This window comes from Natator depressus, chromosome 13 (genome assembly GCF_965152275.1).
Source record: "Natator depressus isolate rNatDep1 chromosome 13, rNatDep2.hap1, whole genome shotgun sequence".
NCBI classification, from domain to species: domain Eukaryota; kingdom Metazoa; phylum Chordata; order Testudines; family Cheloniidae; genus Natator; species Natator depressus.
Window position 1 is genome coordinate 38,076,446 of NC_134246.1, and position 26,080 is coordinate 38,102,525.

At 52.8% G+C, this 26,080-nt stretch overlaps 1 pseudogene and 1 gene segment (V, D, J or C); one reads left to right on the plus strand and one right to left on the minus strand.

The window, feature by feature from the left end:
• Positions 1-330: 330 nt before the first annotated feature.
• On the minus strand, positions 331-5,969 carry LOC141997126 (immunoglobulin heavy constant epsilon-like). The segment is given in 5 exon segments: positions 331-671; positions 998-1,324; positions 3,819-4,133; positions 4,436-4,802; positions 5,955-5,969. Coding segments are annotated over 5 exon segments (1,365 nt in total).
• Positions 5,970-6,917: 948 nt separating this feature from the next.
• LOC141997127 (Ig heavy chain C region, secreted form-like) lies at positions 6,918-24,789 on the plus strand (annotated as a pseudogene).
• The last annotated feature ends 1,291 nt before the right edge of the window (positions 24,790-26,080 follow it).

A 26,080-nucleotide genomic window follows, 5' to 3' on the forward strand; every position in this document is an offset into this window, starting at 1 on the left:
CTTCCTTCCATGGTATCTACCAATCCTTCCTTCCATGGCCTTTACCCATGGATCTACCCATCCATCCATGGTGTATATGTATCCACCCATTCAGGATCTGGGAATTGGCATCCCCAGACTTGTAGCATCTCGGCTTCTCCCAGCCTGCAACCTGGGACCTCGTCCACCTTGGGCGACCTGCAGATTTCACCCAGTGACACCACAACAAGGAGACCTGGGGGTGAGCTCAGACTCGTTCTGTTTATTCACTTGTTGTCATTGCGGGCACAGAGATTATTTACAGGAAGCTGTACTGGACAATACTAGCAGTGGGGCTGGGAGGAGACGTCTTCATTTACCAGAGACTTTGCTGACGCTGCGTTGGGTGAACTTCATCTGCAGGGCTTCGTGGATGACCATGCAGGTGTAGGTGTCCCCACTGCTCCAGCTGGCCTTGCTGACTTTCAGCTTGCTGTAGAGGAAGAAGTTCGAGTTGCCGGCTCCGTCCTTGATGGGCTGGGTGGTGATGTATTCCATGCTCTCGTTGGCTTTGTGGTTCTTCATCCACTGCACCGAGATGTCCTCGGGGAAGAAGCCCTGCACCAGGCAGGTGAGGCTGACGGAGTCTTCGGAGCTGCTCAGATCATCGTTGTGGGGGCGCAGGAGGTAGATGCCTGGGCCAGAGCGCCTGCCTTCGGTGCATGGGGACGGAGGACACAGGGGAGCCATGCTCATCACTCAGCTGGGGCCACGTGGGGAGAAGGAATGTGCGTGTGTGGGTGTGGGTGTGGGGGTAGGAACATCCCCTCTCTCCTCCAGGATGGAGGGACTGGGAGCTGGTAGCCCAGAGAGCAGGATGGGGGATAGGATGGTCTCCATCTCACGTGGGGATGCAAAGGGACCCAAGGCCGGGATCCCAGGTTGTTGAGGGTTGGGGCTTCCCCTTAAGGAGCATCCCTCCCTGCTGGGGGTAGGGATAGGGGAGTCTCTCCCCTTAGGGACCCTGCTCTCCTCCTACCTGGCTTCTTGGAGATGGATTTGATGAGGGGCGAGGGCAGCTCTGAGTGCTCCACTTTGCAGGTGAAGGTCTCTCCGGCATCCCAGTCATGGGTGAAGATGGGCATGGAGCTGGAGGCGGTGAAGGTGCCGTTGAACTGCTCACCGATGTCCAGGCGATCAGGGCTAATGGACTCTGGCTTCTCCCGGGACCAGACCACCCGGAGGCTGGAGTTGCTAGGCAGGTTGACCACCAGGCAGGTGAGCATGGGGCTCTGGGCCACATACAGGGCGGCGGGAGACGGGGGCACCAGGAAGACCTGGATGTTGCTGGGAGATGTTGTTTCTTCTGGGGACGGGAGAGCCCAGGTCAGCAGGTAGCCTTGGGTTCCCCTGCCCAAGCCCATCCCAGTCTCCCCTGCACTGGTCTCCCCCCTCGAGCCCAGCCCAGCATCCACCTCCCCAGAAGCGGATTTCCAGTAAAACACAGGGCCCCCCAATGACAGGGGGCCCCAGGGCCAGCAGCTGTGAGGGCAGAAGCTTGGTCCTGCCCAGTGGGAGATTTAGAGTTAGTGGGGCCCCTCCTTGGGACCCAGCCAGGAAAAAGATCACTCTCTCTTATCTCCGCCCCGCCCACATTTCTCATTCTTGTTTTCTTCCTCCTCCTGTAAGTAATAGCAAGTAAATGAAAATGAAGTGAGATACTGTGACTGGTGTTGTCGTCAAACTTATTTTCCCACAGACCACTTGAAAATCGCTGGGGGTCTCGGTGGACACGTAATGATCTTTCCAAATATTGCGTGTACCGTTTGCTAAAGATTGTAAAGCGCTTCGGATAAGAGCCCTTTGTAAAAAAAATGTAAGAAAAGATGGGGTGAGGGGTGTGGCCAGGAGTTAGGGTGCGGGAGGGGGCTCTGGGTGGGAGGTGCAGGGTCTGGGAGGGAGTTAGGGTGAGGGAGGCGGCTCTGGGTGGGAGGTGCAGGGTCTGGGAGGGAGTTAGGGTGCGGGAGGGGTCTCTGGGTGGGAGGTGCAGGGTCTGGGAGGGAGTTAGGGTGCGGGAGGGGGCTCTGGGTGGGGGGTGCAGGGTCTGGGAGGGAGTTAGGGTGTGGGAGGGGGCTCTGGGTGGGGGGTGCAGGGTCTGGGAGGGAATTAGGGTGCGGGAGGGGGCTCTGGGTGGGGGTGCAGGGTCTGGGAGGGAGTTAGGGTGCGGCAGGGGGCTCAGGGTTGGGGGTGTGGGGTCTGGGTGGGAGTTAGGATGCAGGAGCAGGCTGGGGGTTGGGGTGCGCTGTCTGGCCAGGAGTTAGAGTGAGGAAGGGGGCTCAGGGCTGGTGCAGGAGGTTGGGGTGTGGACCAGTTCCCTGGGGCAGCTCCATTTGGTCCTGAGGGTGGGGGTGGGAATGTGGGGGGGTTCAGGAGTCAGGGCTGGGTTTGTGGGGGTGCTCCCAGTCCCCTGCCCCTGGCGGCTCACGGGGGGAGATGTGCAGGGGGAGTGCGGCGGCCCGGAGCGCCGGCAAACAGCTGTTCGGGGGCAGGGGCAGCACTGGGGAGGGGCAGGGAAGAGGCGGGGGAGGGGGCAGCCTGATGCCGGTGGGGGCGGAGCCTGCAGAGGAGCCCCTGGAGCCGGCAGGAGCAGACGCGGATTGACAGTAAAACACGGGGTGGGGGCCCAGGGCCGGGCAGCTGCGGGGGAGAAGCTTGGTCCCCGCACTCCCCCTACACATACCCCCCCAGCCCCTGCGGTGAGCCGCTTGGGGGAGGGGACTGGGAGCACCCCCATGACCCCAGCCCCCTGCCCTGATTCCTGGACCCCCCCACATTCCCACCTGCACCCCTCACACCAAATGGAGCTGCCCCAGGTAAGCGCTGTGCACCCCAACCTCCTGCCCCAGCCCTGAGCCCCCTCCTGCGCCCTAACTCCCTCTCAGACCCTGCACCCCCCACAGCCCCCCAGCCTCCTGCCCTCCTTGTCTCCTGCACCCCCCCACAGCCCCCCCGCCTCCTCCCCTCCCTGACTCCTTCACCCCCCGCACAGCCTCCTGCCCTCCCTGACTCCTGCACCCCGCCACAGCCCCCCAGCCTCCTGCCCTCCCTGACTCCTGCACCTCCCACACTCCACAGTCTTCTGCCCCCCACACAGCCCTCCAGCCTCCAGCCCTCCCTTACTCCGGTAACCACCAATCCCTGCCCCACTCCCAGCCCCCTGCGCTCCCTGACTCCTGCAGACCCCCACATCCGCACCTGCACCCCTCGTACCAAATGGGAGCTGCCCCAGGGAAGTGATACAGACCCCAATTCCCTGCCCCAGCCCTGAGCCCCTCCCTCCCCCTAACTCCTGGCCACACCCTGTACCCCAACCCCCAGCCTGCTCTTGCACCCTAACTCCCTCCCAGACCCTGCACCCCCAACCCTGAGCCCCCTCGCGCAGCCTAACTCCTGGCCACACCCCTCACCCCACCTTTTCTTACATTTTTTTACAAAGGGCTCTTATGCAAAGCGCTTTACAATCATTAGCGAACGGTACACGCAATATTTGGAAAGATCATTACGTGTCCGCCGAGACCCCCAGCGATTTTCAAGTGGTCTGTGGGAAAATAAGTTCGACGACAACAACAGTCAAGGTACCTCCCTTTATTTTCATTTACTTGCTATTACTTACAGGAGGAGGAGGAAGAAAACAAGAAGGAGAAACGGGGGCGGGGGGGGGGGAGAAGAGAGAATGATCTTTTTCTTGGCTGGGTCCCAAGGGAGGCCCCCAAAAATGACGCTGATCACAGGGCCCCACTCCCTCTACATCCGCCACTGCCCCTTCTCTTCCGAGGCAACCTAGTGCGGGTGACCGTCACCTTCGCACTTGTGGGCATGGTCCTGGTTTGTGGTGTTGGTGCCCGGGTGGTACACCTGGCAGGTGTATGTCTTGCCCGTCAGCCACTCGTCCTGGGAGACACTGGCGTTGCTGCGGGTGCTGAAGGTGTGGCTGTCGGCGTCCTTCTTGGCAGGGTCGGTGTGACCATGAAGTACCCCACGCTTGCCGTCCACCAGCCATTCCACCGTGAAACGCTTGGGGTAGAAGCCGGAGATGAAGCACACCAGCTGCACGGTGCCTGGCTTGGCGGTACAGGAGTAGAGAACGTGCACCTCGGGTTCAGAGTACGGGACCTCTGGCAGAAGGGTGGCAGGGGTTAGTTTTCGTACAGACCCCTGCTGAGCCCCCCCGCCTTGCTCCCCGCAGCACGGCGCCCCCTTTAGAGCCCTCTACCCCTTTCCCTGCACTGCAACACCCATCACTTCTCTCGGCGTGGTGTCTCTCCCTCTCCGTCCATCCACCCACCACAGCGACTCCCTCGGCTCACAGCGCTGGCAGGCTCCCATCCTCTCTCCCTGCACCAGTCACCAGATCAGGGACCTGAGAGACCCCCAACCCCTCCCGTTCCCCCCCCGGGCTGCGCTGCACCGTCCCTACTTGGGATTTCCTTGGAGATGTTGGAGTTGGTGGGCGGGTGTTCTACGTTGCAGGTATAGTTGTTAGACTTCCAGCTGCTGGACGGGACGGTGACCTGGCTGATGAGCGTGTAGAGGCCGCTGGAAGGTTGCAGCAGGGAGGGATAGGTCTTCACACCCGAGGGGGTGACGTTTGGGCTCCATGTCACGGTGACCGGCTCGGGGAAGTATCCTTTGGCCAGGCAGCCGAAGGTGACCTGGGGGGTGGTGTCGTCGTCGGGGCAGGAGGTCAGGGGGAAGACAGACGGGGCCGTGGGGCTAGCTGCAAAGGGAGAGAGAGCGAGGCCATGAGACGCAGCCCCTACCCCGCTCCATGCAGCACGGGGGCCCTAGCGTGGCACTGGGGCCAGCACTCAATGCCGGGGGAGAGCGTCCCCTAACGGAGCCCCACTCTGCTCCACTCAGCACAGCAGACAGCTTGTGGTGAGACTGTTGCAAGGTCTTGTTAATGTCTGTGTGTAAGTGGGTGCCTGAGAGAGGCTGCCCCCCGTCTTCCTGGTTGTGTCACAGAGTGACCAGGATCAGGGCCCCCAAATCACTTAGTGCTAAACAGACCCTGTCTGTGATCGGGGGCCCCATTACACTGGTGCTGCAGAGAGACACAATGACAGACAGTCCCTACCCCAAAGAACTTACAGGTCAAATAGGGAAGGTAAAGGAAGGGTCAGAGGGGAAACTGAGGCAGAGAGAGAAGAAGGGACCTGGTCACAGCAGGTCAGTGGCACAGCCAGGTACAGAAACCAAGAGTCCTGTGTCCCAACCTCTGCTCTATGGACTGGGTGACGCATTGTGCTGGTGCCGCGGTTCAGCAGGGACATGGGTTGATTTCCCAGAGTGGAGGGTTGTTCCCAGTTATTTGCACCGGGTTTTTCCCGAGGAACCAAAGGGAATTAGGTGCCAAAGTGGCAAAGAAATTCTCCTTGGAGAAATCACAGCATCTGCAGCTAGAAAACAACCCAAGTTTTTGACCAAGGAACTGAAATTGGGGGACACTTCTGGGCTGTCGGAAGAAGTGTGGTACCAGAAACGTTTGGGTCTTCTGGTCTCCAGCTGGAGACATGCAGATGTTAGACCAGCAATTTTAGCTTGGGTACAAATATTAAATGTTATATTCTCGCTAGGCTCCTAGGTTCACTGCTAACATCATCAGTCCCTAGTGGCCAATTAGCAATTCTGTCGCTCAAACACACGTTATTAGAGTCCTGGGAACTCACTTGAGACACTGATAGGAAAGACTGGGACTGTCCAAATCAACCCGGGACATTTGGGCCCTTTGGGTTAGAGTTCGGGTTATCATTATACATAGGGCAGGAGGATTAAGGGTTAGTGGTTAGGGTTAGGTGCTGGGGTTAAGGGCTATAATTAAGTGTGATGGTTTAATGGTTCGGGTCAAATACCTTTCCACTCTCAAATTCGATATTTGATGTGTTGTGATTAGATTTCTAGCCAATTTTGAAGCCATTCAACCATCAGATTCCTACCGGTTGTGCTGCCATTTCCCAGAGGGAGTTAGTGAGACTCTTGGGTCCTATCCCAAGGGGCAGTTTGCCACGATGACTCATAATTCTGATGCTGGGATGCTTGATACCCAACTGGAGACACGGAAACCCTAGTGCTCAAAGGGTGAAGGTGGGGAGGTTAGGGTTAGAGCTGGGGTTATGGTTAGGGGTATAATTGGTCGTTAGCACTTGTATCACAGTGTCTAGAAAACCCAATCTAGGATTAGGGACCCATTGCGCCAGGAGCTTTACAGAGAAATAAAAATGAGGACTCTACCGATCCCAGGACCATTGCAGCCTAAGCAATCTAAACTCAGGGTTGGGGGGGTAAGGTTGGGATGTTAAGGTTAGGGATTGGGTTTGACGAGAGGATCAGAGTTGGGGGTCAGAGTTAGGGAGTAGGGGCTAGAGAGCTGGGGTTCAGGATGAGGATAGGACTATAGGGAAAGGGCGAGATTAGGGTGTTGGGGTTAAGGAGTTGGTGCATCTGTCGGGAGTTAGGACACTGGGGTTAGGAGCCTGGTTAGGGAGTTAGGACAGAGTTGGGGGGCTAAGCAGTGGGGTTTAAGGTTTGGTTTAGGGTGATAGTTCTGTGGTTAGGGTAAAAAAGCTTCCCTCCCCCAAACTCAGTAGTTGACTAGTTATCATGACTTCTAGCTCACGACTTTTCTAGCCAGATTCCCACTCAAGCAGTTACCGGGGTCTGCATCTCCAGTGGGCTTTAGCTGGAGACGTCAGAACTTGTCCCCCCTGAAAAGGAAGCGCAAAGCGTCTCCAAGTGAGTGCGCCGCAAAAACGGAGCCAGCTCAACTCAAAGGCCAAATTAGGAGCCTGAACTCTGAGCTGTTGCCCGAAGAGGGGCTGCCAGTTACGTCCAGCCCCAGGCAGCCAAGCTGACATCTAGCTGTGCTGGGAACTCCCCACGCTCGGCCCTCAGCATGGAGCATGAGCACAGAGCTGGTGGAGGGATGCTGGGACGGCTCAGAGAGACGTGTTCCTGCACTCGGTGAGTTGAGGGTTTTACCTCTGACAAGGGACATGCAAAGGGAAATTTATGCCTCAGTTTAGAAAGGTTTTGGTTGCAAATATTTGTGACTGGGCTAAAGAGAGGAGACAACAAAAGTCCCTTAGAAACAATTCAGCTGTTCCCCCAAACCTCTAGTTTCAGCCCCCCAACCCTGAGTGCCCCATGTCTGCTTATGGCCTTGAGTCCTGACCCCCAGCCACCTGCTAGCCCAGCCCTGGGCTCCCCCAGACCTGCCGGTGCCTCTCACTCCCAACTCACAGCCCCTGCTAGCCCCGCTCTGCCCCACTGCCCTGCCGGTGCTCCTCACTCTCAACCCACAGCCCCCTGATATCTCAGCACTGCCCCCCCAGCTCTGCTGGTGCCCCCTCACTCCTGACCTGCAGTCCCCTGCTAGCCCAGCCCTGGGATCCACGTACAGCTCTGTGGGTGCCCCTCACTCCTGACCCACATCCCCTGCTAGCCCAGCACTAGGCTCCCCCACCCAGCTCTGCCAGTGACCCTCAATGCTGACCTGAAGCCCCCTGATATCTCAGCCCTGTCCCCCCCGGCCTTGCTGGTGCCCCTCACTCCCTGCCCACAGCACTGTGCGAGCCCAGCCCTGGCTCTCCCACAGCTCTGCGGGTGCTGCTCGCTCCCTACAATTCTTTCAAAACTGTTATCCCAGCTTATAGGTGGAGTGTGAGATAAGCACCTCTGTTGCCCTGTCTCTGCGCGGGGTGGGGGGCACAGCTCTGCCTACGTTACCCATCCCGACCTCCCCAGCATATCCAGGCTCTGCAGGGGAGCCATGTTCTGCACCCTGCCCTGGTTTTGGGTCCTCACAGGGGGCATACCCCACTGCCCTTCATAGGTGAGAACAGAGCACAACAGTGCTGGATCCCTGACGCGCTGTTTTAACCTACTAGACCCCGCCCCCCTCCCAGAGCTGGGGAGAGAACCCAGGTGTATTGCTCCCCTCTCTAGCACACTCTGCCCCCCATTTATCTCTGATAGGGTTAAAACACCCCCTGCACTCATGTGACAAGCAAACAGCAGCCACTTTCCTGTAATTCACTCACCATGTGGGGTCGTGGTCCGGCACTGTAGACCAGGGGGTTCCGTCCGGGAGTCCAGCTCTGCTCTGTGGCTGTCGCGTAGCTCTTCTGAGGTATCTTTGCCTGTCAGACATCCCCTCTCCTCCCCGCCAGATGGTAGTCAAGATAATTATAGATTGAGAACAATAGATGACGCCCACTGGGGAGCTTTCACTGTTACAGCTGGTGAGAAGGTGTGAAAATTGGACAGGCGGGGAAGCCGAGGGGGCTAAAACTGGGGTGAAAAAACAACCTCAGTGTGACTTTCACTTCTGTAATCTTCGCCTTTTCAGCCCATGTTGTTTGTTTGTTTTGTTTGTCGGTTTTCCCCAGAGATTCGGTCACGAAGGCCCCAAAGCTCAGAAAAGATTGAGGCCTCCTGGGGGCTCTTTTTGAGAACCTGCCATGCGGGAGGGTGAAGAAGACGACTTTACTGCTGTCCTGGAACTGGGGATAGAACCCAGGAGTCCTGACTCTCAACCACCCAGGATGGATAGCTTGATAGTGGGTGTGTACGGGGATAGATAGATGTCCTGTACCTAGGTGCGCACAAACATCATGTCTCCTTCTAGCCATCTTTTAATTCTTTTAACGTCTCCTGGCAGTTTGTCTTTATTATTTGTCTTTATTGTCTCTTCTGGTTCTCGCTCCTGTGAAGGTGGTGAGAAGTAGTTGGGTGGTTCCTCGCACCATGACTGGTGGTGGAATGTCCACTGCAATTTGACCTGTTTAGAGCTCATCAATTCGTGGAGTTTCAGGGCAGAAGAAGGGATCACCATGATTGGCACTTCCCTCTGCGATCCCTGGCCCAAGCCCCCACCTTCTGGTCGAGCAGAGCAGTTAGAAAGAGAGGCCAAAGCTGGCTTTAAGGACTCTGTGTCATGGAGAGTCCACCAGAATCCAGAAATAAGGACTGCAACCCCCAAAATACTATAAAATTGGGAAAGCCAGCTGGGAGTGAATATTTCATCCTCAGTGAATTTCCCCTGGACCTGTCAGTGTCCCGGAGAGGCAGATTGAAGAGCCCAGAATCCGAGGTGTATGGTTTGAAAGATGTGTTTGCACAGAAGGGCCGGGACCGGAGGAGAAAGCGCGCATGTTGAGTTATCTCATCCATCCATGACTCCTGGAGGGCTCTTCCCTAGCTTTAACAAATGGTCTTGTCATCAAACAGAGGAAGGGACTTAGGGAGCTGGCTTCGGTTCCCAGATCTCCCACAGACTCCCCCTGTCACCTTGTGGAAGCCATGTCATCTCTCCAGGCCTCAGTTTCCCCATCTGTTCAATAACAGTACTCATGCTCGCTTCACACTGGAGAGCTGAGGAGGGCTGGACTCACATTGTGAGGCGCATGGGGAATATTTCTGCCTTCTAAAGGACCAGAGTCTCCTCTCAGCATCACTTGCAAAAAACCAGAGCGAGTCCTCTGGAGATGCTCCAGGTTTACACTGGAGCAGCCGAGGTCAGAATCCTATTTCTCGTGTTTTTCGTCCATCGCTCGGACACCACTTCACAATGGAAAGTTAAAGGGCGAGAGAAGGTCTGCGACAGGCCCACGGTCCCACAGCAGCTGGGAATAGAACCTAAGAGTCCTGACTCCTTTCCCAGTGAAGTGGCCACTGGGCCAGGCAGCCATCAGGCCACAGAGGGAGGTGGATGGACGGATGTAGGTAGATCAGTGGCCTGGTTTTCAGAGTTTCCCCCCTTTTGATGGTTTCTCTCATATTCTCTTTCTTTTTCCAGCGACCCCCACAACCCCCTCCGTCTTCCCCCTGGTTCCCTGCTGCAGCAAGACCGTCAATGTGCCCCCGGACACCAGCTTGGCCTGCCTCGTAACTGGCTATTTGCCATCACCAGTGGACATCAAGTGGAATTCTGGCCAAGTGACCAAGGGGGTCAAAACTTTCCCAGAGGTGACGATGAGCAATGGGCTCCACACCCAGAGCAGCCTGCTGATCACCTCTGACAGTTCCCGGCAGGGCGACCCCTACCAGGGCGACGTGACGCATCAAGGCTCAGCAAAGACAGCGTCCGGGAAGTTCCCTCAGGAATGTAAGACATGCGGCAGGGGGAGGAGTGGGTAGCCAGGCTGAGATTTTCAAAGCGCCTAGAGAGTCTGGGAGCCAGTTAATCTTAATCCATATCCCGTAGGTGCCTTTGGAAAAATCTCTCCCTGAAAGAGTGGGGAAAGTTTGGCTCCGTGTTGAAACACACTGAGCCCTGGTGCTTTGTCATTGCAGAACTGCCGCCCAGCGCCCCTCTCCGTGGGCCCCTGGAATGAGGCAAACCTCAGGGTGAAATGCACCCCTGGGCAGAGACCTATGTTCCACGAAGGGTGAGATTTTTCAGCCCTGCCTAAAGGATTTAGGCACCCGTTTCCCATGGGAACGTGGCATGTAAATCCCTGAGTCACCTTGGGAAATCTTAGACATGCAGCTGGTCTGAAATGGCACCTAAGCCTCATGCTGCCCTTCTGTACAGGGGAAATCTTCGGCTCACTGCCTTACTCCCTCACCCTCACCCAAACCCAAACCCAGACCCAGACTCCTCCCACCGGGGGGGTAGAACAAAGCCCATTCGCTGCTTCAGTCCAAAGGCCAGGTTTGTTCACACACAAGGACTCAAAGCAAAACCAGTGCAGCTCAGAGCACAGGCTCCCAGCCACCCGCGGCCCCCCCAGTGTTCAGCCGGCTGGATGGGGAGCACACCCCCCCCTTTCCCACTAGGTCCCCTTTCCCGCATGGTTCCTAGCCCTCCTGCCTGGTCTGCATCTAGAGATTTCCCCCTCAGGTGCTTTCCTCAGCACTGAGCCAGAAGCTTTCCCTTATATAGACTGCAGCAAGCAGCGCCATGAAACTCCAATTCCCAGCAACCACTGGCCCTAACGGGGCTACACTCCCTTACAAGCTAGCACTCGGTTACACCTCTTTGTCATGGAGCTGTGTGTGTTTCTTGCACTCCGGCTGTTCTCGGGAATCTTTTGAAATGGATACAACCCCAGAGCAGCAAACCTAGGCCTTCTGGGGTCAGAACTTGAACGGGTGTAAATCGACTGATCTCCACGGACGGCAGTGGCCCTGTGCCGACTTACATCAGCTGAGGATTTGACCCTTTTTCCGTAGTCAGACACAGTCAGTCCTCTCCCAGGTTTTCTTCTGATGCCATGTCATGCTCTACAGCGCCACAGTCCCCCTTAAACAGGGGACATTAATTGAGGAAAAGAAGTTCAAAGAAACACCGCTCAAGTTCCAGCTTTGTCCCTGCTGTTTACCAGGGAGAACACACTCCAGGAGCATGTGCAGAAAGAATGCACGGAGGCATTCAGTATTTGCCTAAATGATTTAAGGGCCCTGTTCCCATTTGGTTTAATCCCTTACATGGCTGTGAAGTTAATCCCTAGAGGCTGAATAAAGTACGCAGTGTAAACACAGCACAACAAGGTGGGGTTTTTGCCAGTGGTGGGACTACTGTAGAGTTAGCCCTCTCTCTCGGGAAGGGGAGTGGGGATCTACAGAGAGTGACACTGGATTGTGTTTTCCTTTGTCATAAATATAAAGGGAAGGGTAAACCCTTTAAAATCCCTCCTGTCCAGAGGAAAAATCCTCTCACCTGTAAAGGGTTAAGAAGCTAAAGGTAACCTCGCTGGCACCTGACCAAAATGACCAATGAGGAGACAAGATACTTTCAAAAGCTGGGAGGAGGGAGAGAAACAAAGGGTCTGTGTCTGTCTGTATGCTGCTTTTGCTGGGGATAGAACAGGAATGGAGTCTTAGAACTTTTAGTAAGTAATCTAGCTAGGTATGTGTTAGATTATGATTTCTTGAAATGGCTGAGAAAAGAACTGTGCTGAATAGAATGACTATTCCTGTCTGTGTGTCTTTTTTGTAACTTAAGGTTTTGCCTAGAGGGATTCTCTATGTTTTGAATCTAATTACCCTGTAAGGTATCTACCATCCTGATTTTACAGAGGTGATTCCTTTACTTCTATTAAACGTCTCCTTGTAAGGAAACTGAATGTTTTTTCATTGTTCTAAGATCCAAGGGTTTGGGTCTGTGGTCACCTATGCAAATTGGTGAGGATTTTTACCAAACCTTCCCCAGGAAGTGGGGTGCAAGGGTTGGGAGGATTTTGGGGGGAAAGATGTGTCCAAACTAGGTTTCCCAGTACACCCAGTTAAAGTTTGGTGGTGGCAGTGGAAATCCAGGGTCAAAGGATAAAATTAATTTGTACCTTGGGGAAGTTTTAACCTAAGCTGGTGAAAGTAAGCTTAGGAGGTTTTCATGCAGGTCCCCACATCTGTACCCTAGAGTTCAGAGTGGGGAAGGAACCTTGACATCTCCTCTCTCTGCTCTCAGCATATGGTTTGACAGTGCCACCCCAGGTTTACCTCCTGGTCCCCACCTGCGAGGACAGCGCCACAGAGAGCCAGCTGGAGCTGGTTTGCCTCCTCCTGAGCTTCAGACCCGGGAAAGCCGACATGAAATGGCTGGTGAATGGAAAGGAGAGGAGCCCCCCCACCCCGGCCTTTTCCTCTGCAATGGGCACAGATGGCTCCTACATGGGGCAGAGCTGCATGACCATCACCAGGCAGACGGGGGACATCTTCACCTGTCAAGTGACCCACCCAGCAGCGGGAACAGAGCTCTCCATGCAGAACGCCAGCAAGTGCTTGGGTGAGGGGCTACGCCCATGCATGGTGGGGAGGTGGGGTGGAGAGTTACTCAGAAACCAGCCCTGCCTAAGGGTAGGTGTGACTGCACCTAGACCCCAGTGTGATGGGAGACATAGGAGTACCATAGAGAAATTGATACTGTAGGTGGAAGGGAAGAGAAAGAGATATAATGGGGGGATGGATGAATGGGATGGATAGTACCAGTGTTCTGATGGAGGTGGATGGATAGATTAGATTAGATTAGATTTCGATAGTCTTTTTCTGCCTTTCCACATTATTTATGCTGCTCATTGACATCTCTTTGCATTTCTCAGCCTGCCTCAGAAGTTCACTTGACCCAACCATCTACTTAACCAAACCCTCCTATGAAGATGTCATCAAAACTTCTGGTCATGTTACCTGTTTAGTTTTGGGTTATGACTTAGCAGCCAGCAGAATCGCATGGAAAGTGGATGGGCAAGTCAGCTCTGCGGCGAAGACAGAACCCCCCCCAAAAACAACAATGGGACCACCAGCCTGGTCAGTTCTCACCCTGTGTCACTGGCCCAATGGGGACAAGGCACCATATTCTGGAGAACTAACCCAGGACATAAGCATGAGCAATACAGGTGAGTAGCCTTGGCATTTCAAAGGGAAAGGCAAACTCCAGTCATTGTTAATTGGGATTAGAGGGTGAAAATCACCCTGCAGAAGTCCTAGGCAGCCTCCAAGTCCCAGTTAAGTCCTTCTTGTCGGGGGGGTTTAGCGGAGCCCAGGCCCTCAGCACAGGGGTGTATTGCAGGTATAATTATTATTTCTCCTATGAATCTTTCATTCTCTATCTCTCATTAATTTCCACTTGCACAGTTTCCCCAGTATTCCCTGCTTTAACATTAATTTCCAGATTCTCCAAGAATTTCACTCCCTCTGCTCCCTGGGATCCAGCGATGTGGCCTGTTAGGGACTTAGTGTCCTATTTGTGACTCTGGTCTGATGTGCATATGTACTTCTTACCTCTGGAAATCAGGCTGGCACTTGTCGCAGGCATCTGGTCTTTCAGGGATATTTCTGATGAGAATCTCTAAGTCTCCAGTGTAGTTAGGTGCCCAAATCCCAGTGAAATACCCAAGGTGTCCAAGTCCCTTAGCCAGCCTTTGAAAAATCTCAGTTGTGTTGAATTTTGCTGTGAGCGTTTGAAGGAGGGAAGAGGCTCCATCTAAGTATGACTGCTCAGAGCTCCGGTACGAAACTGTGGTAAAACCTGAGTGTCTCTGGATTAAGTTTAGAAGTGTGTGCAACAAGAGTGATGTAGTGGTGGGAGTCTGCTATAGACCACCGGACCAGGGGGATGAGGTGGATGAGGCTTTCTTCCGGCAACTCACGGAAGCTACTAGATCGCATGCCCTGATTCTCATGGGTGACTTTAATTTTCCTGATATCTGCTGGGAGAGCAATACAGTGGTGCATAGACAATCCAGGAAGTTTTTGGAAAGCGTAGGGGACAATTTCCTGGCGCAAGTGCTAGGGGAGCCAACTGGGGGGGGGCGCTTTTCTTGACCTGCTGCTCACAAACCGGGTAGAATTAGTGGGGGAAGCAAAAGTGGATGGGAATCTGGGAGGCAGTGACCATGAGTTGGTTGAGTTCAGGATCCTGACGCAGGGAAGAAAGGTAAGCAGCAGGATACGGACCCTGGACTTCAGGAAAGCAGACTTCGACTCCCTCAGGGAACAGATGGCCAGGATCCCCTGGGGGACTAACATGAAGGGGAAGGGAGTCCAGGAGAGCTGGCTGTATTTCAAGGAATCCCTGTTGAGGTTACAGGGACAAACCATCCCGATGAGTCAAAAGAATAGTAAATATGGCAGGCGACCAGCTTGGCTTAATGGTGAAATCCTAGCGGATCTTAAACATAAAAAAGAAGCTTACAAGAAGTGGAAGGTTGGACATATGACCAGGGAGAGTATAAAAATATTGCTCGGGCATGTAGGAAAGATATCAGGAGGGCCAAATCGCACCTGGAGCTGCAGCTAGCAAGAGATGTCAAGAGTAACAAGAAGGGTTTCTTCAGGTATGTTGGCAACAAGAAGAAAGCCAAGGAAAGTGTGGGCCCCTTACTGAATGAGGGAGGCAACCTAGTGACAGAGGATGTGGAAAAAGCTAATGTACTCAATGCTTTTTTTGCCTCTGTTTTCACTAACAAGGTCAGCTCCCAGACTGCTGCGCTGGGCATCACAGAATGGGGAAGAGATGGCCAGCCCTCTGTGGAGATAGAGGTGGTTAGGGACTATTTAGAAAAGCTGGACGTGCACAAGTCCATGGGGCTGGACGAGTTACATCCGAGAGTGCTGAAGGAATTGGCGGCTGTGATTGCAGAGCCCTTGGCCATTATCTTTGAAAACTCGTGGCGAACGGGGGAAGTCCCGGATGACTGGAAAAAGGCTAATGTAGTGCCAATCTTTAAAAAAGGGAAGAAGGAGGATCCTGGGAACTACAGGCCAGTCAGCCTCACCTCAGTCCCTGGAAAAATCATGGAGCAGGTCCTCAAAGAATCAATCCTGAAGCACTTACATGAGAGGAAAGTGATCAGGAACAGTCAGCATGGATTCACCAAGGGAAGGTCATGCCTGACTAATCTAATCGCCTTTTATGATGAGATTACTGGTTCTGTGGATGAAGGGAAAGCAGTGGATGTATTGTTTCTTGACTTTAGCAAAGCTTTTGACACGGTCTCCCACAGTATTCTTGTCAGCAAGTTAAGGAAGTATGGGCTAGATGAATGCACTATAAGGTGGGTAGAAAGCTGGCTAGATTGTCGGGCTCAACGGGTAGTGATCAATGGCTCCATGTCTAGTTGGCAGCCGGTGTCAAGTGGAGTGCCCCAGGGGTCGGTCCTGGGGCCGGTTTTGTTCAATATCTTCATAAATGATCTGGAGGATGGTGTGGATTGCACTCTCAGCAAATTTGCAGATGATACTAAACTGGGAGGAGTGGTAGATACGCTGGAGGGGAGGGATAGGATACAGAAGGACCTAGACAAATTGGAGGATTGGGCCAAAAGAAATCTGAGGTTCAATAAGGATAAGTGCAGGGTCCTGCACTTAGGATGGAAGAATCCAATGCACCGCTACAGACTAGGGACCGAATGGCTAGGCAGCAGTTCTGCGGAAAAGGACCTAGGGGTGACAGTGGACGAGAAGCTGGATATGAGTCAACAGTGTGCCCTTGTTGCCAAGAAGGCCAATGGCATTTTGGGATGTATAAGTAGAGGCATAGCGAGCAGATCGAGGGATGTGATCGTTCCCCTCTATTCGACACTGGTGAGGCCTCATCTGGAGTACTGTGTCCAGTTTTGGGCCCCACACTACAAGAAGGATGTGGATAAATTGGAGAGAGTCCAGCGAAGGGCAACAAAAATGATTAGGGGTCTAGAGCACATGACTTATGAAGAGAGGCTGAGGGAGCTGGGATTGTTTAGTCTGCAGAAGAGAAGAATGAGGGGGGATTTGATAGCTGCTTTCAACTACCTGAAAGGGGGTTCCAAAGAGGATGGCTCTAGACTGTTCTCAATGGTAGCAGATGACAGAACGAGGAGTAATGGTCTCAAGTTGTAATGGGGGAGGTTTAGATTGGATATTAGGAAAAACTTTTTCACTAAGAGGATGGTGAAACACTGGAATGCGTTACCTAGGGAGGTGGTAGAATCTCCTTCCTTAGAGGTTTTTAAGGTCAGGCTTGACAAAGCCCTGGCTGGGATGACTTAACTGGGAATTGGTCCTGCTTCGAGCAGGGGGTTGGACTAGATGACCTTCTGGGGTCCCTTCCAACCCTGATATTCTATGATTCTAAGTGAGCAAATGGGTTGGTGACGCAATGTCATGATGATGCATGGTGGAAACTTGGGGTGAAGAGGAGATCAGGTTTGGGACACAGGACTAGCTCAAAGCCCCCTGCCCATCTGCGTTACTGTAAAACCAAGCTGAGGATAACTATTAGGATGATGATCTTGAAGGGGATGAAGATGATGTCGATGACAATAAAGAAGGAAATGAAGATGCTGAAGGAGAAAAAAAGAAAGAACGTTAGAATGCTGGAGAAGATGAGGATAAGGAGGAAGAAAGGGAGGTGAAGAAGATGAATATGGTGATGGAGATGAAGATGATGATGTTAAGTTGTTGCCGTTGAAGGTTGAGGATCTGGAAGTTCACTGTGCTTTCTGCGGGGAAGGCTTTGGAGTTCAGTTGAGTCTTTGGGTGAAGATCCAGGCTCTTTGAGCTTCAAGGGAGATGATGGTCAAGGGTTGGGTTTTTATTTTGCCTGGTCTAGCTTCACACTTACCCTGAACAACTGCCCTCCCTGGCTTCTTCACACAGAGATAGCTGGTGGATCTAAGTCCTTAACTTAGACAGACAAACCAAGTCTTATTCTTCTCTTGCCCCTCTTCCTTTTCATTTAGGCATCAGTGAGAAGGAGCCCTCAGTCACTGTCTCCCAAGCCTACCACAAAGACATCTCCGGGAACAGAGTCTCCTTGACTCTCATCTGCGAAGCTAGTGGCTTTTACCCTGAAGAGATCAGCATGTCATGGTTGAAGAATAACTCCCCGGAACTCAAGTCCAGTTACAACCATGGCCCTGTGTCAGGAAGTGGCACTTTCTCTGCCTACAGAATCCTGAAGGTTGAGCAAAGTCAAGGAGAAGGAAATTACACCTGTGTGGTGCATCACCCAGCCATGGAAGAGCCCAAGAGGTTGTGCAAAAGGTGTCCCTCGGTAAGTGGATTCTCAGAGGCAGGTATTAATTTGGGGATGTCCACGTGTGTTCTTATCCCTTCCAGCCAATGGCATAAACAACCACATGACTCCATGTGAGCCCTGGTGGGGGGAGGCAGAGTGGCAATGAAGGCATCATAATGGAGAAAGAAATCCGTCTTTGGTGAAACCAAGATTTATTGCAACCTGAGCTGGGTGGGAACCTCCGCTCCACTCCAGTGCAGGAGAGTACCCAAGGCATTATCCAGTCCAAAATACTCCAAGTAATGGGGATCCCTCCCCACCCCTGGAGGAGATGATTCTGCAGCTTCATAGACCCCATCACCACTAACGGAAATGCAGGAAAACTGTCCTAAGTGCAAGAGGGAATTTAAAGGAGGGTACAGAATGTAATCTCATTGGGCTGTGATTTGGCCAAGATATTGGAGTGGACACTCTAGCTCTTGGGGAAAGTTCACAGAGGACTTTCATGGCAGGGAGGTGGTTCACTGAAAAATTTCTTTCCTTCTTAACCATGGATCCCCCTGGGAGTTGTTTGCTCCACACTTGGACATGGATTCCCAAGGTGGCTGATTGTCAATTTTGTCCTTATTGTCCCTTTTTATTCCTCAAATTTGTTGCTGGCACATGAGGAATGTCTTCATGGATCTGCAGCCATGACAGGCACAGAATTGAAATCTGTTCTCAAGGAAAAGATGAGCTGGGGTGGGGCAGATTTCATATCGGATTCAGAAGCCCATGAATTCATTCAAGCAAAGGAGAGAAACCTCTCAGCTCCATTGCCCCACAGTGGGGCTTGGACGTCCACTTTAGAAACTAATCTCATGAGCGACACCATGCATATCCTTCACACAACATTCAATAGAGGACATTGTCCCTGGGTGCCAGGGCTCCCATCAGTCTGGGTTTCCCTGCTGAGATTTCTAAAGTGATTCGAGGTCTCCCCTCCTCCATCGGCTTGCAGTAGGAGTTGGGGGACTCATGTCCTGAGGGACCTCAGCAGAGCACAGGTGTGAAATATAAATGGCCCTTCTGCCTGTGCAGAGGGTAGGGTTTAGGGAACACAAGTTCTGTATGAGCCGTGGGTGCAGTGTGGGGTCTAGTGTTTAGAGCAGGAGGATCTGGGTGCCAGTCATGACCATGGGCAGGTCATTTGTCCTGTGTACCTGCTGCCATCTCTGGGAAAGGGGAATAACTGTATTGAGCTCAGGTGGGTCATCAAGCTCATGAATTTCTGGCTGGAAGGACCCAGAGTTGAGCAACCACGGCAGGTCTGTCCCTGGCCATGTTTTCCGCAATGGGGCTTTCTCCCAACAAAGCCGGAGCCCTTCAGATTTGCTCCTGGCACCGAGAGACCCAAATAAGCATAATTGGACCCAGGAATCCCAATCTCTCGGGTGGTTGGAAAATCTCAGCCATTTTCACCACTGCTCCATAAGATGAGGGTCCTGCCCCTTCTACCAGGGAACCCAGTGCCCTATTTCCACCTCCAGTGACCCTCAGCCCCTTTCCCAAACAGCCCCTGGGCTTTGCGCCCCTGAGAGAGAGGCACTCAGTTACCCACCTCATGCCTGTTGAAATATTTGCTCAGCCCTCAACGCTGCCTCCTGCCCCCCACCAGGTGTCAGCAACTGTAATCGACACCCTCTGGAGGTCTCTCTCCTTCCCCCTTCCCTGGAGGACCTCTACATAGGGCAGAACGCCACCATCAGTTGTTTGGTGAGTGGCATGGAAACCCCCGGCAGCCTGGAGGTCTCCTGGAAGCGGGGTAGTGGGGGCCCGTTGGCCATGGTCTCCAGGGAGCCAGTGCTGCAGGAAGATGGCACCTACAGTGCAACCAGCATCCTGCGGGTGTGCGTGGAGGAGTGGCAGGCGGGGGAGGAGTTCACCTGCACCATGAAGCACCAAGACATCCTGTCGGCCATTGTCAAGAGCATCCGCAAGAGTCACAGTAAGAACTCAGCCTTTCCCCTGTAGGGGGCGCCAGCTCCAATCTGGCTGCAGGCTTGGGAGAGTGGCTGGCTCAGGATGTGGGGAATGGGACACGGGACCTTCTGTCTCTAGGGGGCGCTAGTTCTGATCCGGCTTGAGGTCTTTGGGACTGGGAGTCGCAAATTTGTGGTTGGGATGAAATGGGCAAATTTATGAGACAGAGGGGGACAGAGTCAGGACTCCTGGGTTCTTTTTCTGTCTCTGGGAGGGGGGTGGGATGTCGTGGGTTAGAATAGGGAGACTGGAAGCCATGAGTCCTGAGTTCTAGCCCCTTCTCAGGGAAGGTATTTGGATCTGGTGGGTTAGTGTGGCCCGAACTCCTGGATTGTATCCATGGGTCTGGGTGGGGAGTAAACTTAGGGGGTTTTTCATTCAGTTCTGGAGTCAACACAGAGTGACAGTCAGAAAAGGTAACAATGGTAGGAACCATTAGGAAAGGGACAGATATTAAAACAGTAAATCTCATAATGCCACTGTATAAATCCATGGTATGCCCACAGCTTGAATACTGCTTGCAATTGTGGTCGCCCCATCTCAAGGAAGATGTATTAGAAATGGAGAAGGTACAGAGAAAGGGGACAACATTGATCATGGGGATGGAACAGCTTCCGTCTGAGGAGAGATTAGACAGGCTGGGACTTTTCATCTTAGAAAAGAAATGACTAATGGGGATATGACAGAGGTCTATAAAATCATGGCGGGTGTGAAGAAAGTAAATCAGGAAGTGTTATTTTCCCCTTCACATAATACAAGAACCTGGGGTCACCCAATGAAATTAAATGGCAGCTTGTTTAAAACAAACTCAAGGAAGAACTTCTTCACACAACAGAGTCAACGTGTGGAAGTAGTTGTCAGGGGATGTTGTGATGGCCCAAAATATAAGTGGGTTCAAAAAGGAAATTAGATAAGTTCCTGGAGGATAAGTCTGTTAAAGGGCACCATGAGCACAGAGCGGTGTGGCCTAGTGCCCATGGTGAATATATCAGCCCTGAAGTGCAGGACTTTGTTTTCTTGGGGCTAGAGTCAATCTAGCAGCCCTTGAGTGTAGGGGAGTGTGGCCTAGCGGCCAGAGTGAATAGAGAGGACCTCAAATGCAGGGCAGTGTGGTAATGGCCAAACCCAGGGGCTATCACCGGAGGGGATGAGGCAAGGGCAGTGGGACACGGGCTCACCTGAGCGCTCATCTAGGCCAGTCCCCTGCACTCATGGCAGGACTAAGTATTATCTAGACCACCCATGACAGGTGTTTGTCTCACCTGCTCTTAAAAATCTCCAATGATGGAGATTCCAAAACCTCCCTAGTCAATTTATGCCAGTGCTTAACCACCCTGACAGGAAGTTTTTTCTAGTGTCCAACCTACACCTCTCTTGCTGCAATTTGAGCCCATTGCTCATTGTCCTATCCTATGAGGTTAAGGAGAGCAATTTTTCTCCCTCCTCCTTGTAAGAACCTTTTATGTTCTTGAAAGCTGTTATCATGTCCCCTCTCAACCTTCTCTTTTCCAGCCTAAACAATCCCAATTTTTAATCCTCCCTGAAAGCTCACGTTTTCTAGACTTCTAATCATTTTTGTTGCTCTTCTCTGACTTTCTCCAATTTGTCCACATCTTTCCTGAAATGTGGCACCCAGAACCGGACACAATACTCCAGTTGAGGCCTAATCAGCACGGAGTAGAGCGGAAGATTGTTCCTTCCCAAGTGGAGTCCTTTGCTTTTGTCCTTATTGAATTTCATCCTTTTTACTTCAGACCATTTCTCTACTTTGTCCAGATCATTTTGAATTTTAATCCTAACCTCCAAAGCACTTGCAACCCCTCCCAGCTTGGTATCGTCCACAAACTTTATACGTGTGTTCTCTATGCCATTATCTAAATCATTGATGAAGATATTGAACAGAACTGGTCCCAGAACTGATCCCTGCGGGACCCCACTCATTATTCCCTTCCATCATGAGTGTGAACCACTGATAACTACTCTCTGGGAACGGTTTTCCAACCAGTTATACACCCACCTCATAGTAGTTCCATCTAGTCTGCATTTACCTAGTTTGTTTATTTGAAGGTCACACGAGACTGTATCAAAAGCCTTCCTAAAGTCAAGATATACCATGTCTATCACTTCCGCCCTATCCACAAGGCTTGTTCCCCTGTCAAAAAAAGCTATCTGGTTGGTTTGACACGATTTGTTGTTGACAAATCCACGCTGTTACTTATCACCTTATTTTCTTCTACATGTTTGCAAATTGATTGCTTAATTATTTGCTCCATTATCTTTCCGGGTACAGAAGTTAAGCTGATTGGTCTGTAATTCCCCAGGTTGTCCTTATTTCCATTTTTATAGATGGGCACTAGATTTGCCCTTTTCCAGTCTTCTGCAATCTCCTCCAACTTCCATGACTTTTGAAAGATAATCGCTAATGGCTCCGATATCTCCTCAGTCAGTTCCTCAAGTATTCTGGGATGTGTTTCATCAGGCCCTGGTGACTTGAAGACATCTAACATGACTAAGGAATTTTTAACTTGTTCTTTCCCTATTTTAGCCTCTGATCCTACCTCATTTTCACTGGCATTCACTACGTTAGACGTCCAATCACCACCAGCCTTGTTGGTGAAAACGGAAACACAGACGTCATTAAGCACCTCTGCCATTTCCGCATTGTCTGTTATTGCTTTCCTCCCCTCATTGCAACTTGCTGACCTTAGACGGGTGGGAGATACCACTCCCTCCACCTCCCCGGGTCACTTCCTACCGGGCTTCCTGAAGCTGCAGTCCATATCACGTTGGGGTCTGCGAGCTCCTCGGAGCAGGTAATTCCCTGGGACTGCGACTGCAGCTGGTCAGCTGAAGGCAACAGGTCCCAGGTCTGTGTCTTGAGATGTCCACCTTCCACAGGCAAGGGCTGTAATGGCTCCTGGGTTGGAACCTCAACCAAGTGTCCTTCCTCCTTGGCGGTCAGTGCAGAGGGAGCTGGCTGCTCTTCTTCCTACCAGCACAGCATTTGGAGCTTGCTTAGCATGGTGTGAGGTGAAGGACTTCCTCCACCCCACGGGTGTGATTAACCCTTTCCTGGCTAGTGCGGGTATGCACACCCTGCCTCCGGCACAAAATTTGGAAGGGCAGCTTTGGAATGAACTGGCATTGGCTGGGAAGACGCCGCTGTTGGATGGGTGTGCATGGCCCTTTGAGCTATGCATTGGCAGGTCTCAGCCCAGCTCTGTTGCTGGCCTGGGGAGGGGAAATGGGAAATGACGGCCTAGGGAGGAGTACTGCCGAAAGGGATCTGGGAGTCCTAGGGGATCACAAGCTAAATATGAGTCAACAATGTAATAGTATCGAGGGAAAAAAACGAATGGGATGTATTAGCAGGAGTGTTGTAAGGAAGATACGAGAAGCAATTCTTCTGCTCTACTCCATACCGATACGGCCTCCGCTGGAGTCTTGTGTCCAGTTCTGGGGACCATATTTCAGGAAAGATGTGGAAAATTTGGAGAAAGGTCTTAGGAGAGCAACAAAAATCATTCAAGGGCTAGAAAACATGAGCTGTGAGGGAAAGATTGAAAGAACTGGAGAAGAGAAGACTGGGGTGGCCTGGGCGGGGGAATGAGATTATAACATTTTTCATATCTATGAAAGGTTGCTCTAAAAAGGAGGGTGAAAAATTGTACTCGTTAACCTCGGAGGCCAGGACAAGAAGCAATGGGCGATAACTGCAGCAAGGGCGGTTTAGGTTGGACATTGGAAAAACCTTCCTAACTGTCAGGCTGGGTAAATACTGGAACAAATTGCCCAGGGAGGTTGTGGATCCTCCGTTGTTGGAGGTTTTTAGGAGCAGGTTAGACAAATACCTGTCAAGGATGGACTAGTTATGACTTAGTCCTGCCTCAGGGCAGGAGAGGGGACTAGGTGAGCTGTTGAGGTCTCTCCCTGTCCCACAGCTCTATGATGTTATGGTTGTCAGAGGCTAACACCAAAGTCAGGAGTTAGAGCCCAGGTTTAGGAACAGGTTACCTGGAGAGACTAAAGCCTGGGTGCAGGACAGCAGCCGGGCTGGACCCAGATGGGAAGAGGGGAGGAGCCAGGCTGGATCCAGACGGGAAGAGGGGAGGAGCCGGGCTGGAACAAGCAGTCACAGCTGCTATGGCAGCCCTGGGGAAATTCTTTGGGCAGCTGCTTAACTTCTGCTGGGCTCATGAACCAGGCTGCTGACTCTGCCAAGCAATCAGGGCGGAGCCAATCAGGCAGCCGGCTCCAGGCCAGGTGCGCAGGTCAGGTTGCCTGGGACTGGCTCTGCTGCCAGCCCTGATTCCTGACAGTGACCAACGATCAATGAGAGAGAATCAGGAACGATTACTTATTAATAATCCACCACCTGTCATCACTAATTAATGAGCTGCCATCAAGGTTAATATGGCAGTGATCAATACATGAGAATCAACATTCTATTATCAATTCCAATCGTTTATCACTGAGAAATCAATAATCACGGATTGGCTGTCCCTGGTCAGTACCTAGTGATCTGTACTTAATGCTGAATAGCCATTAATCTGCAATTAATTATCAATAATCAACACTCACAGATCGGTAATTAATGTTAAAGAATCGAGGATCAAGCATCAATAAGCTGGTAATAATTATCAATTGATAAGAATCACTTGTCCATAATGAGGAATTAATGATCAATGACCAAAACTGAATGATCCCTAATTAAGATGCAAGAGGAAATGTTCCAAGAGCAAGGCTCAATGAGTGTCAATCAATAAGCACTCAGCCGTGATCGCTAAGGATCAGTCGTCGGGCCCAGAAGCACAAAGGGCCAGAGGTGCCCGTGAAGCCGGTTCTGTGCCGGGCCACGGTGCAATGGGGCTGGTACCAGAAGCAGGGAGAATCGGCGGAGGCAGCTGCGGCTCCCCAGGGACTTGGTGTGCGGCACCCGCTGGGCAGTGGCCGTTCCCTGAGGCGGTTTGACAAGGCTGGTGTCTCTGGAAGATGAGCTCCAGCTCAAGCCAGACATCCTGGCAGGACGCAGGCATGGCTGGGCGAGGCTAGATGGTGCCAAGGGTCCCTTCTGGCCTTGCTCTCCCAGCCGAGGATGCTGCCCGTGAGCGGCACCGGCTGAACCCCTCTGCTCTCTGTGTCCCACAGGTGCGGTGAGTGCCCAGCTCCGGGCTCCTAGGAGGGGACAGCACTGCTTCGTCCCCTTCATTCCCTCCCTCCATCTTCAGCCCTGCCGGGCTCCTGCCCCCTCTCCGGACACCGGGAGGGACCATGTTCCACGGCAGCGCAGAGGGCGCGACAACGGCCGCTGAAGGGTCTGAGCTCCGCAGAACCCAGAGCAGGGAGGGCAGAGTCCTTCCCTGGACGTTCCCGTGGGGCAGCCCACGCTGGAGCTTGAGCTCAGCCCCGTGCCCCTCAGTCCTCCACCCCCATCCCACGGCAGGGACTGGATTTCCTTGTGTGTCCGTGTGTGCAGGGCTGTAGTGTCCTGAGGCCTGGTCAACGTGGACTGTGGCGAGGGAGAAGAGTCTCATTTGCTCCATCGTTTAACTTGCAACTTACACGGGAATTGTGTGTTTGATCCAAAATAAAAGGAGTTAAGAATTGGTAGCTGCATTTCAGGGTGGTTTGGGGGATTTAACCAAGGAGAACGGTACCCACTGTATGTCCCAGCCCCCTGGTGTCTATGTACGCATCTGTCCATTCTCAGACACGCACATATCTCTTTCTTTCTTTCTTTCTTGATCAGTGGTATTCTCTGCCCCAGAGATCTCCCCTTAGTGCCCCTCAGTCCCAGCTCTCTGGGTTCGTAGCTAGGCCCCCATCTCCCATTGGGGCCAGTGCAGCGGGCATCCTTCCTTTTATTCTCCATGCTGGGAGGCGCCCCCTACAGACACGACATGACCCTCTGGAGGGAGTCAGGGGTCCCTGAAAGTCGGGGATGGAGGTTATGAATGAGATGGAGCCTGATTTGTATATTTATTTATTTATTTATTTATTGTCACTCAGTGCACAGAACAAAAGTCACACCCACACACCACCCATAAAAATCCCAAAGAAGAGCTAAATATGCAACATACAGCATGACAGACACAACTCTGGCTATGGTCCTGCCCCAGGGCGGGGGGCTGGCTGGTGCAGGGGGTGGGGAAGGGGATATGGGGCCTTTCTGCTCTAGGGGGCACTGGCTCTGATCCAGTCCCAGAGCAGGGGGCTGTTGGGCTCGGGAGGGTGGGAAGTGGGACTCGGGTTGTTTCCTCGCTAGGGGCGCTGGTTCCCTGCATGAAGCGAATTGTCCGGTCTCAGCCCAGCTCCCAGCAGGGCAGCGTCCCCAGTGGCTGAGGGCGGATTAGGCCATGTGGGGTGAGCTCCTCGCTCCCCCCAGGGGGTCTCCCAGGGGCACAGCGCTAGCGGGGGGCAGCTGTGGGACTCGGGGTGGTGTCACCAATAGAGCCGGGAGTCCCGGCCCCTTGTCTCCGGGCGGACGGGGGCAGCGGCCCCTACACCACGCGCTGGATTACGTTCTTGTACTCGGGGCCACTCGCCTGCCTCAGCTGCACCATGGCAGAGAACAGCCACTTCACCTGCAGGGGGGCAGAGAGA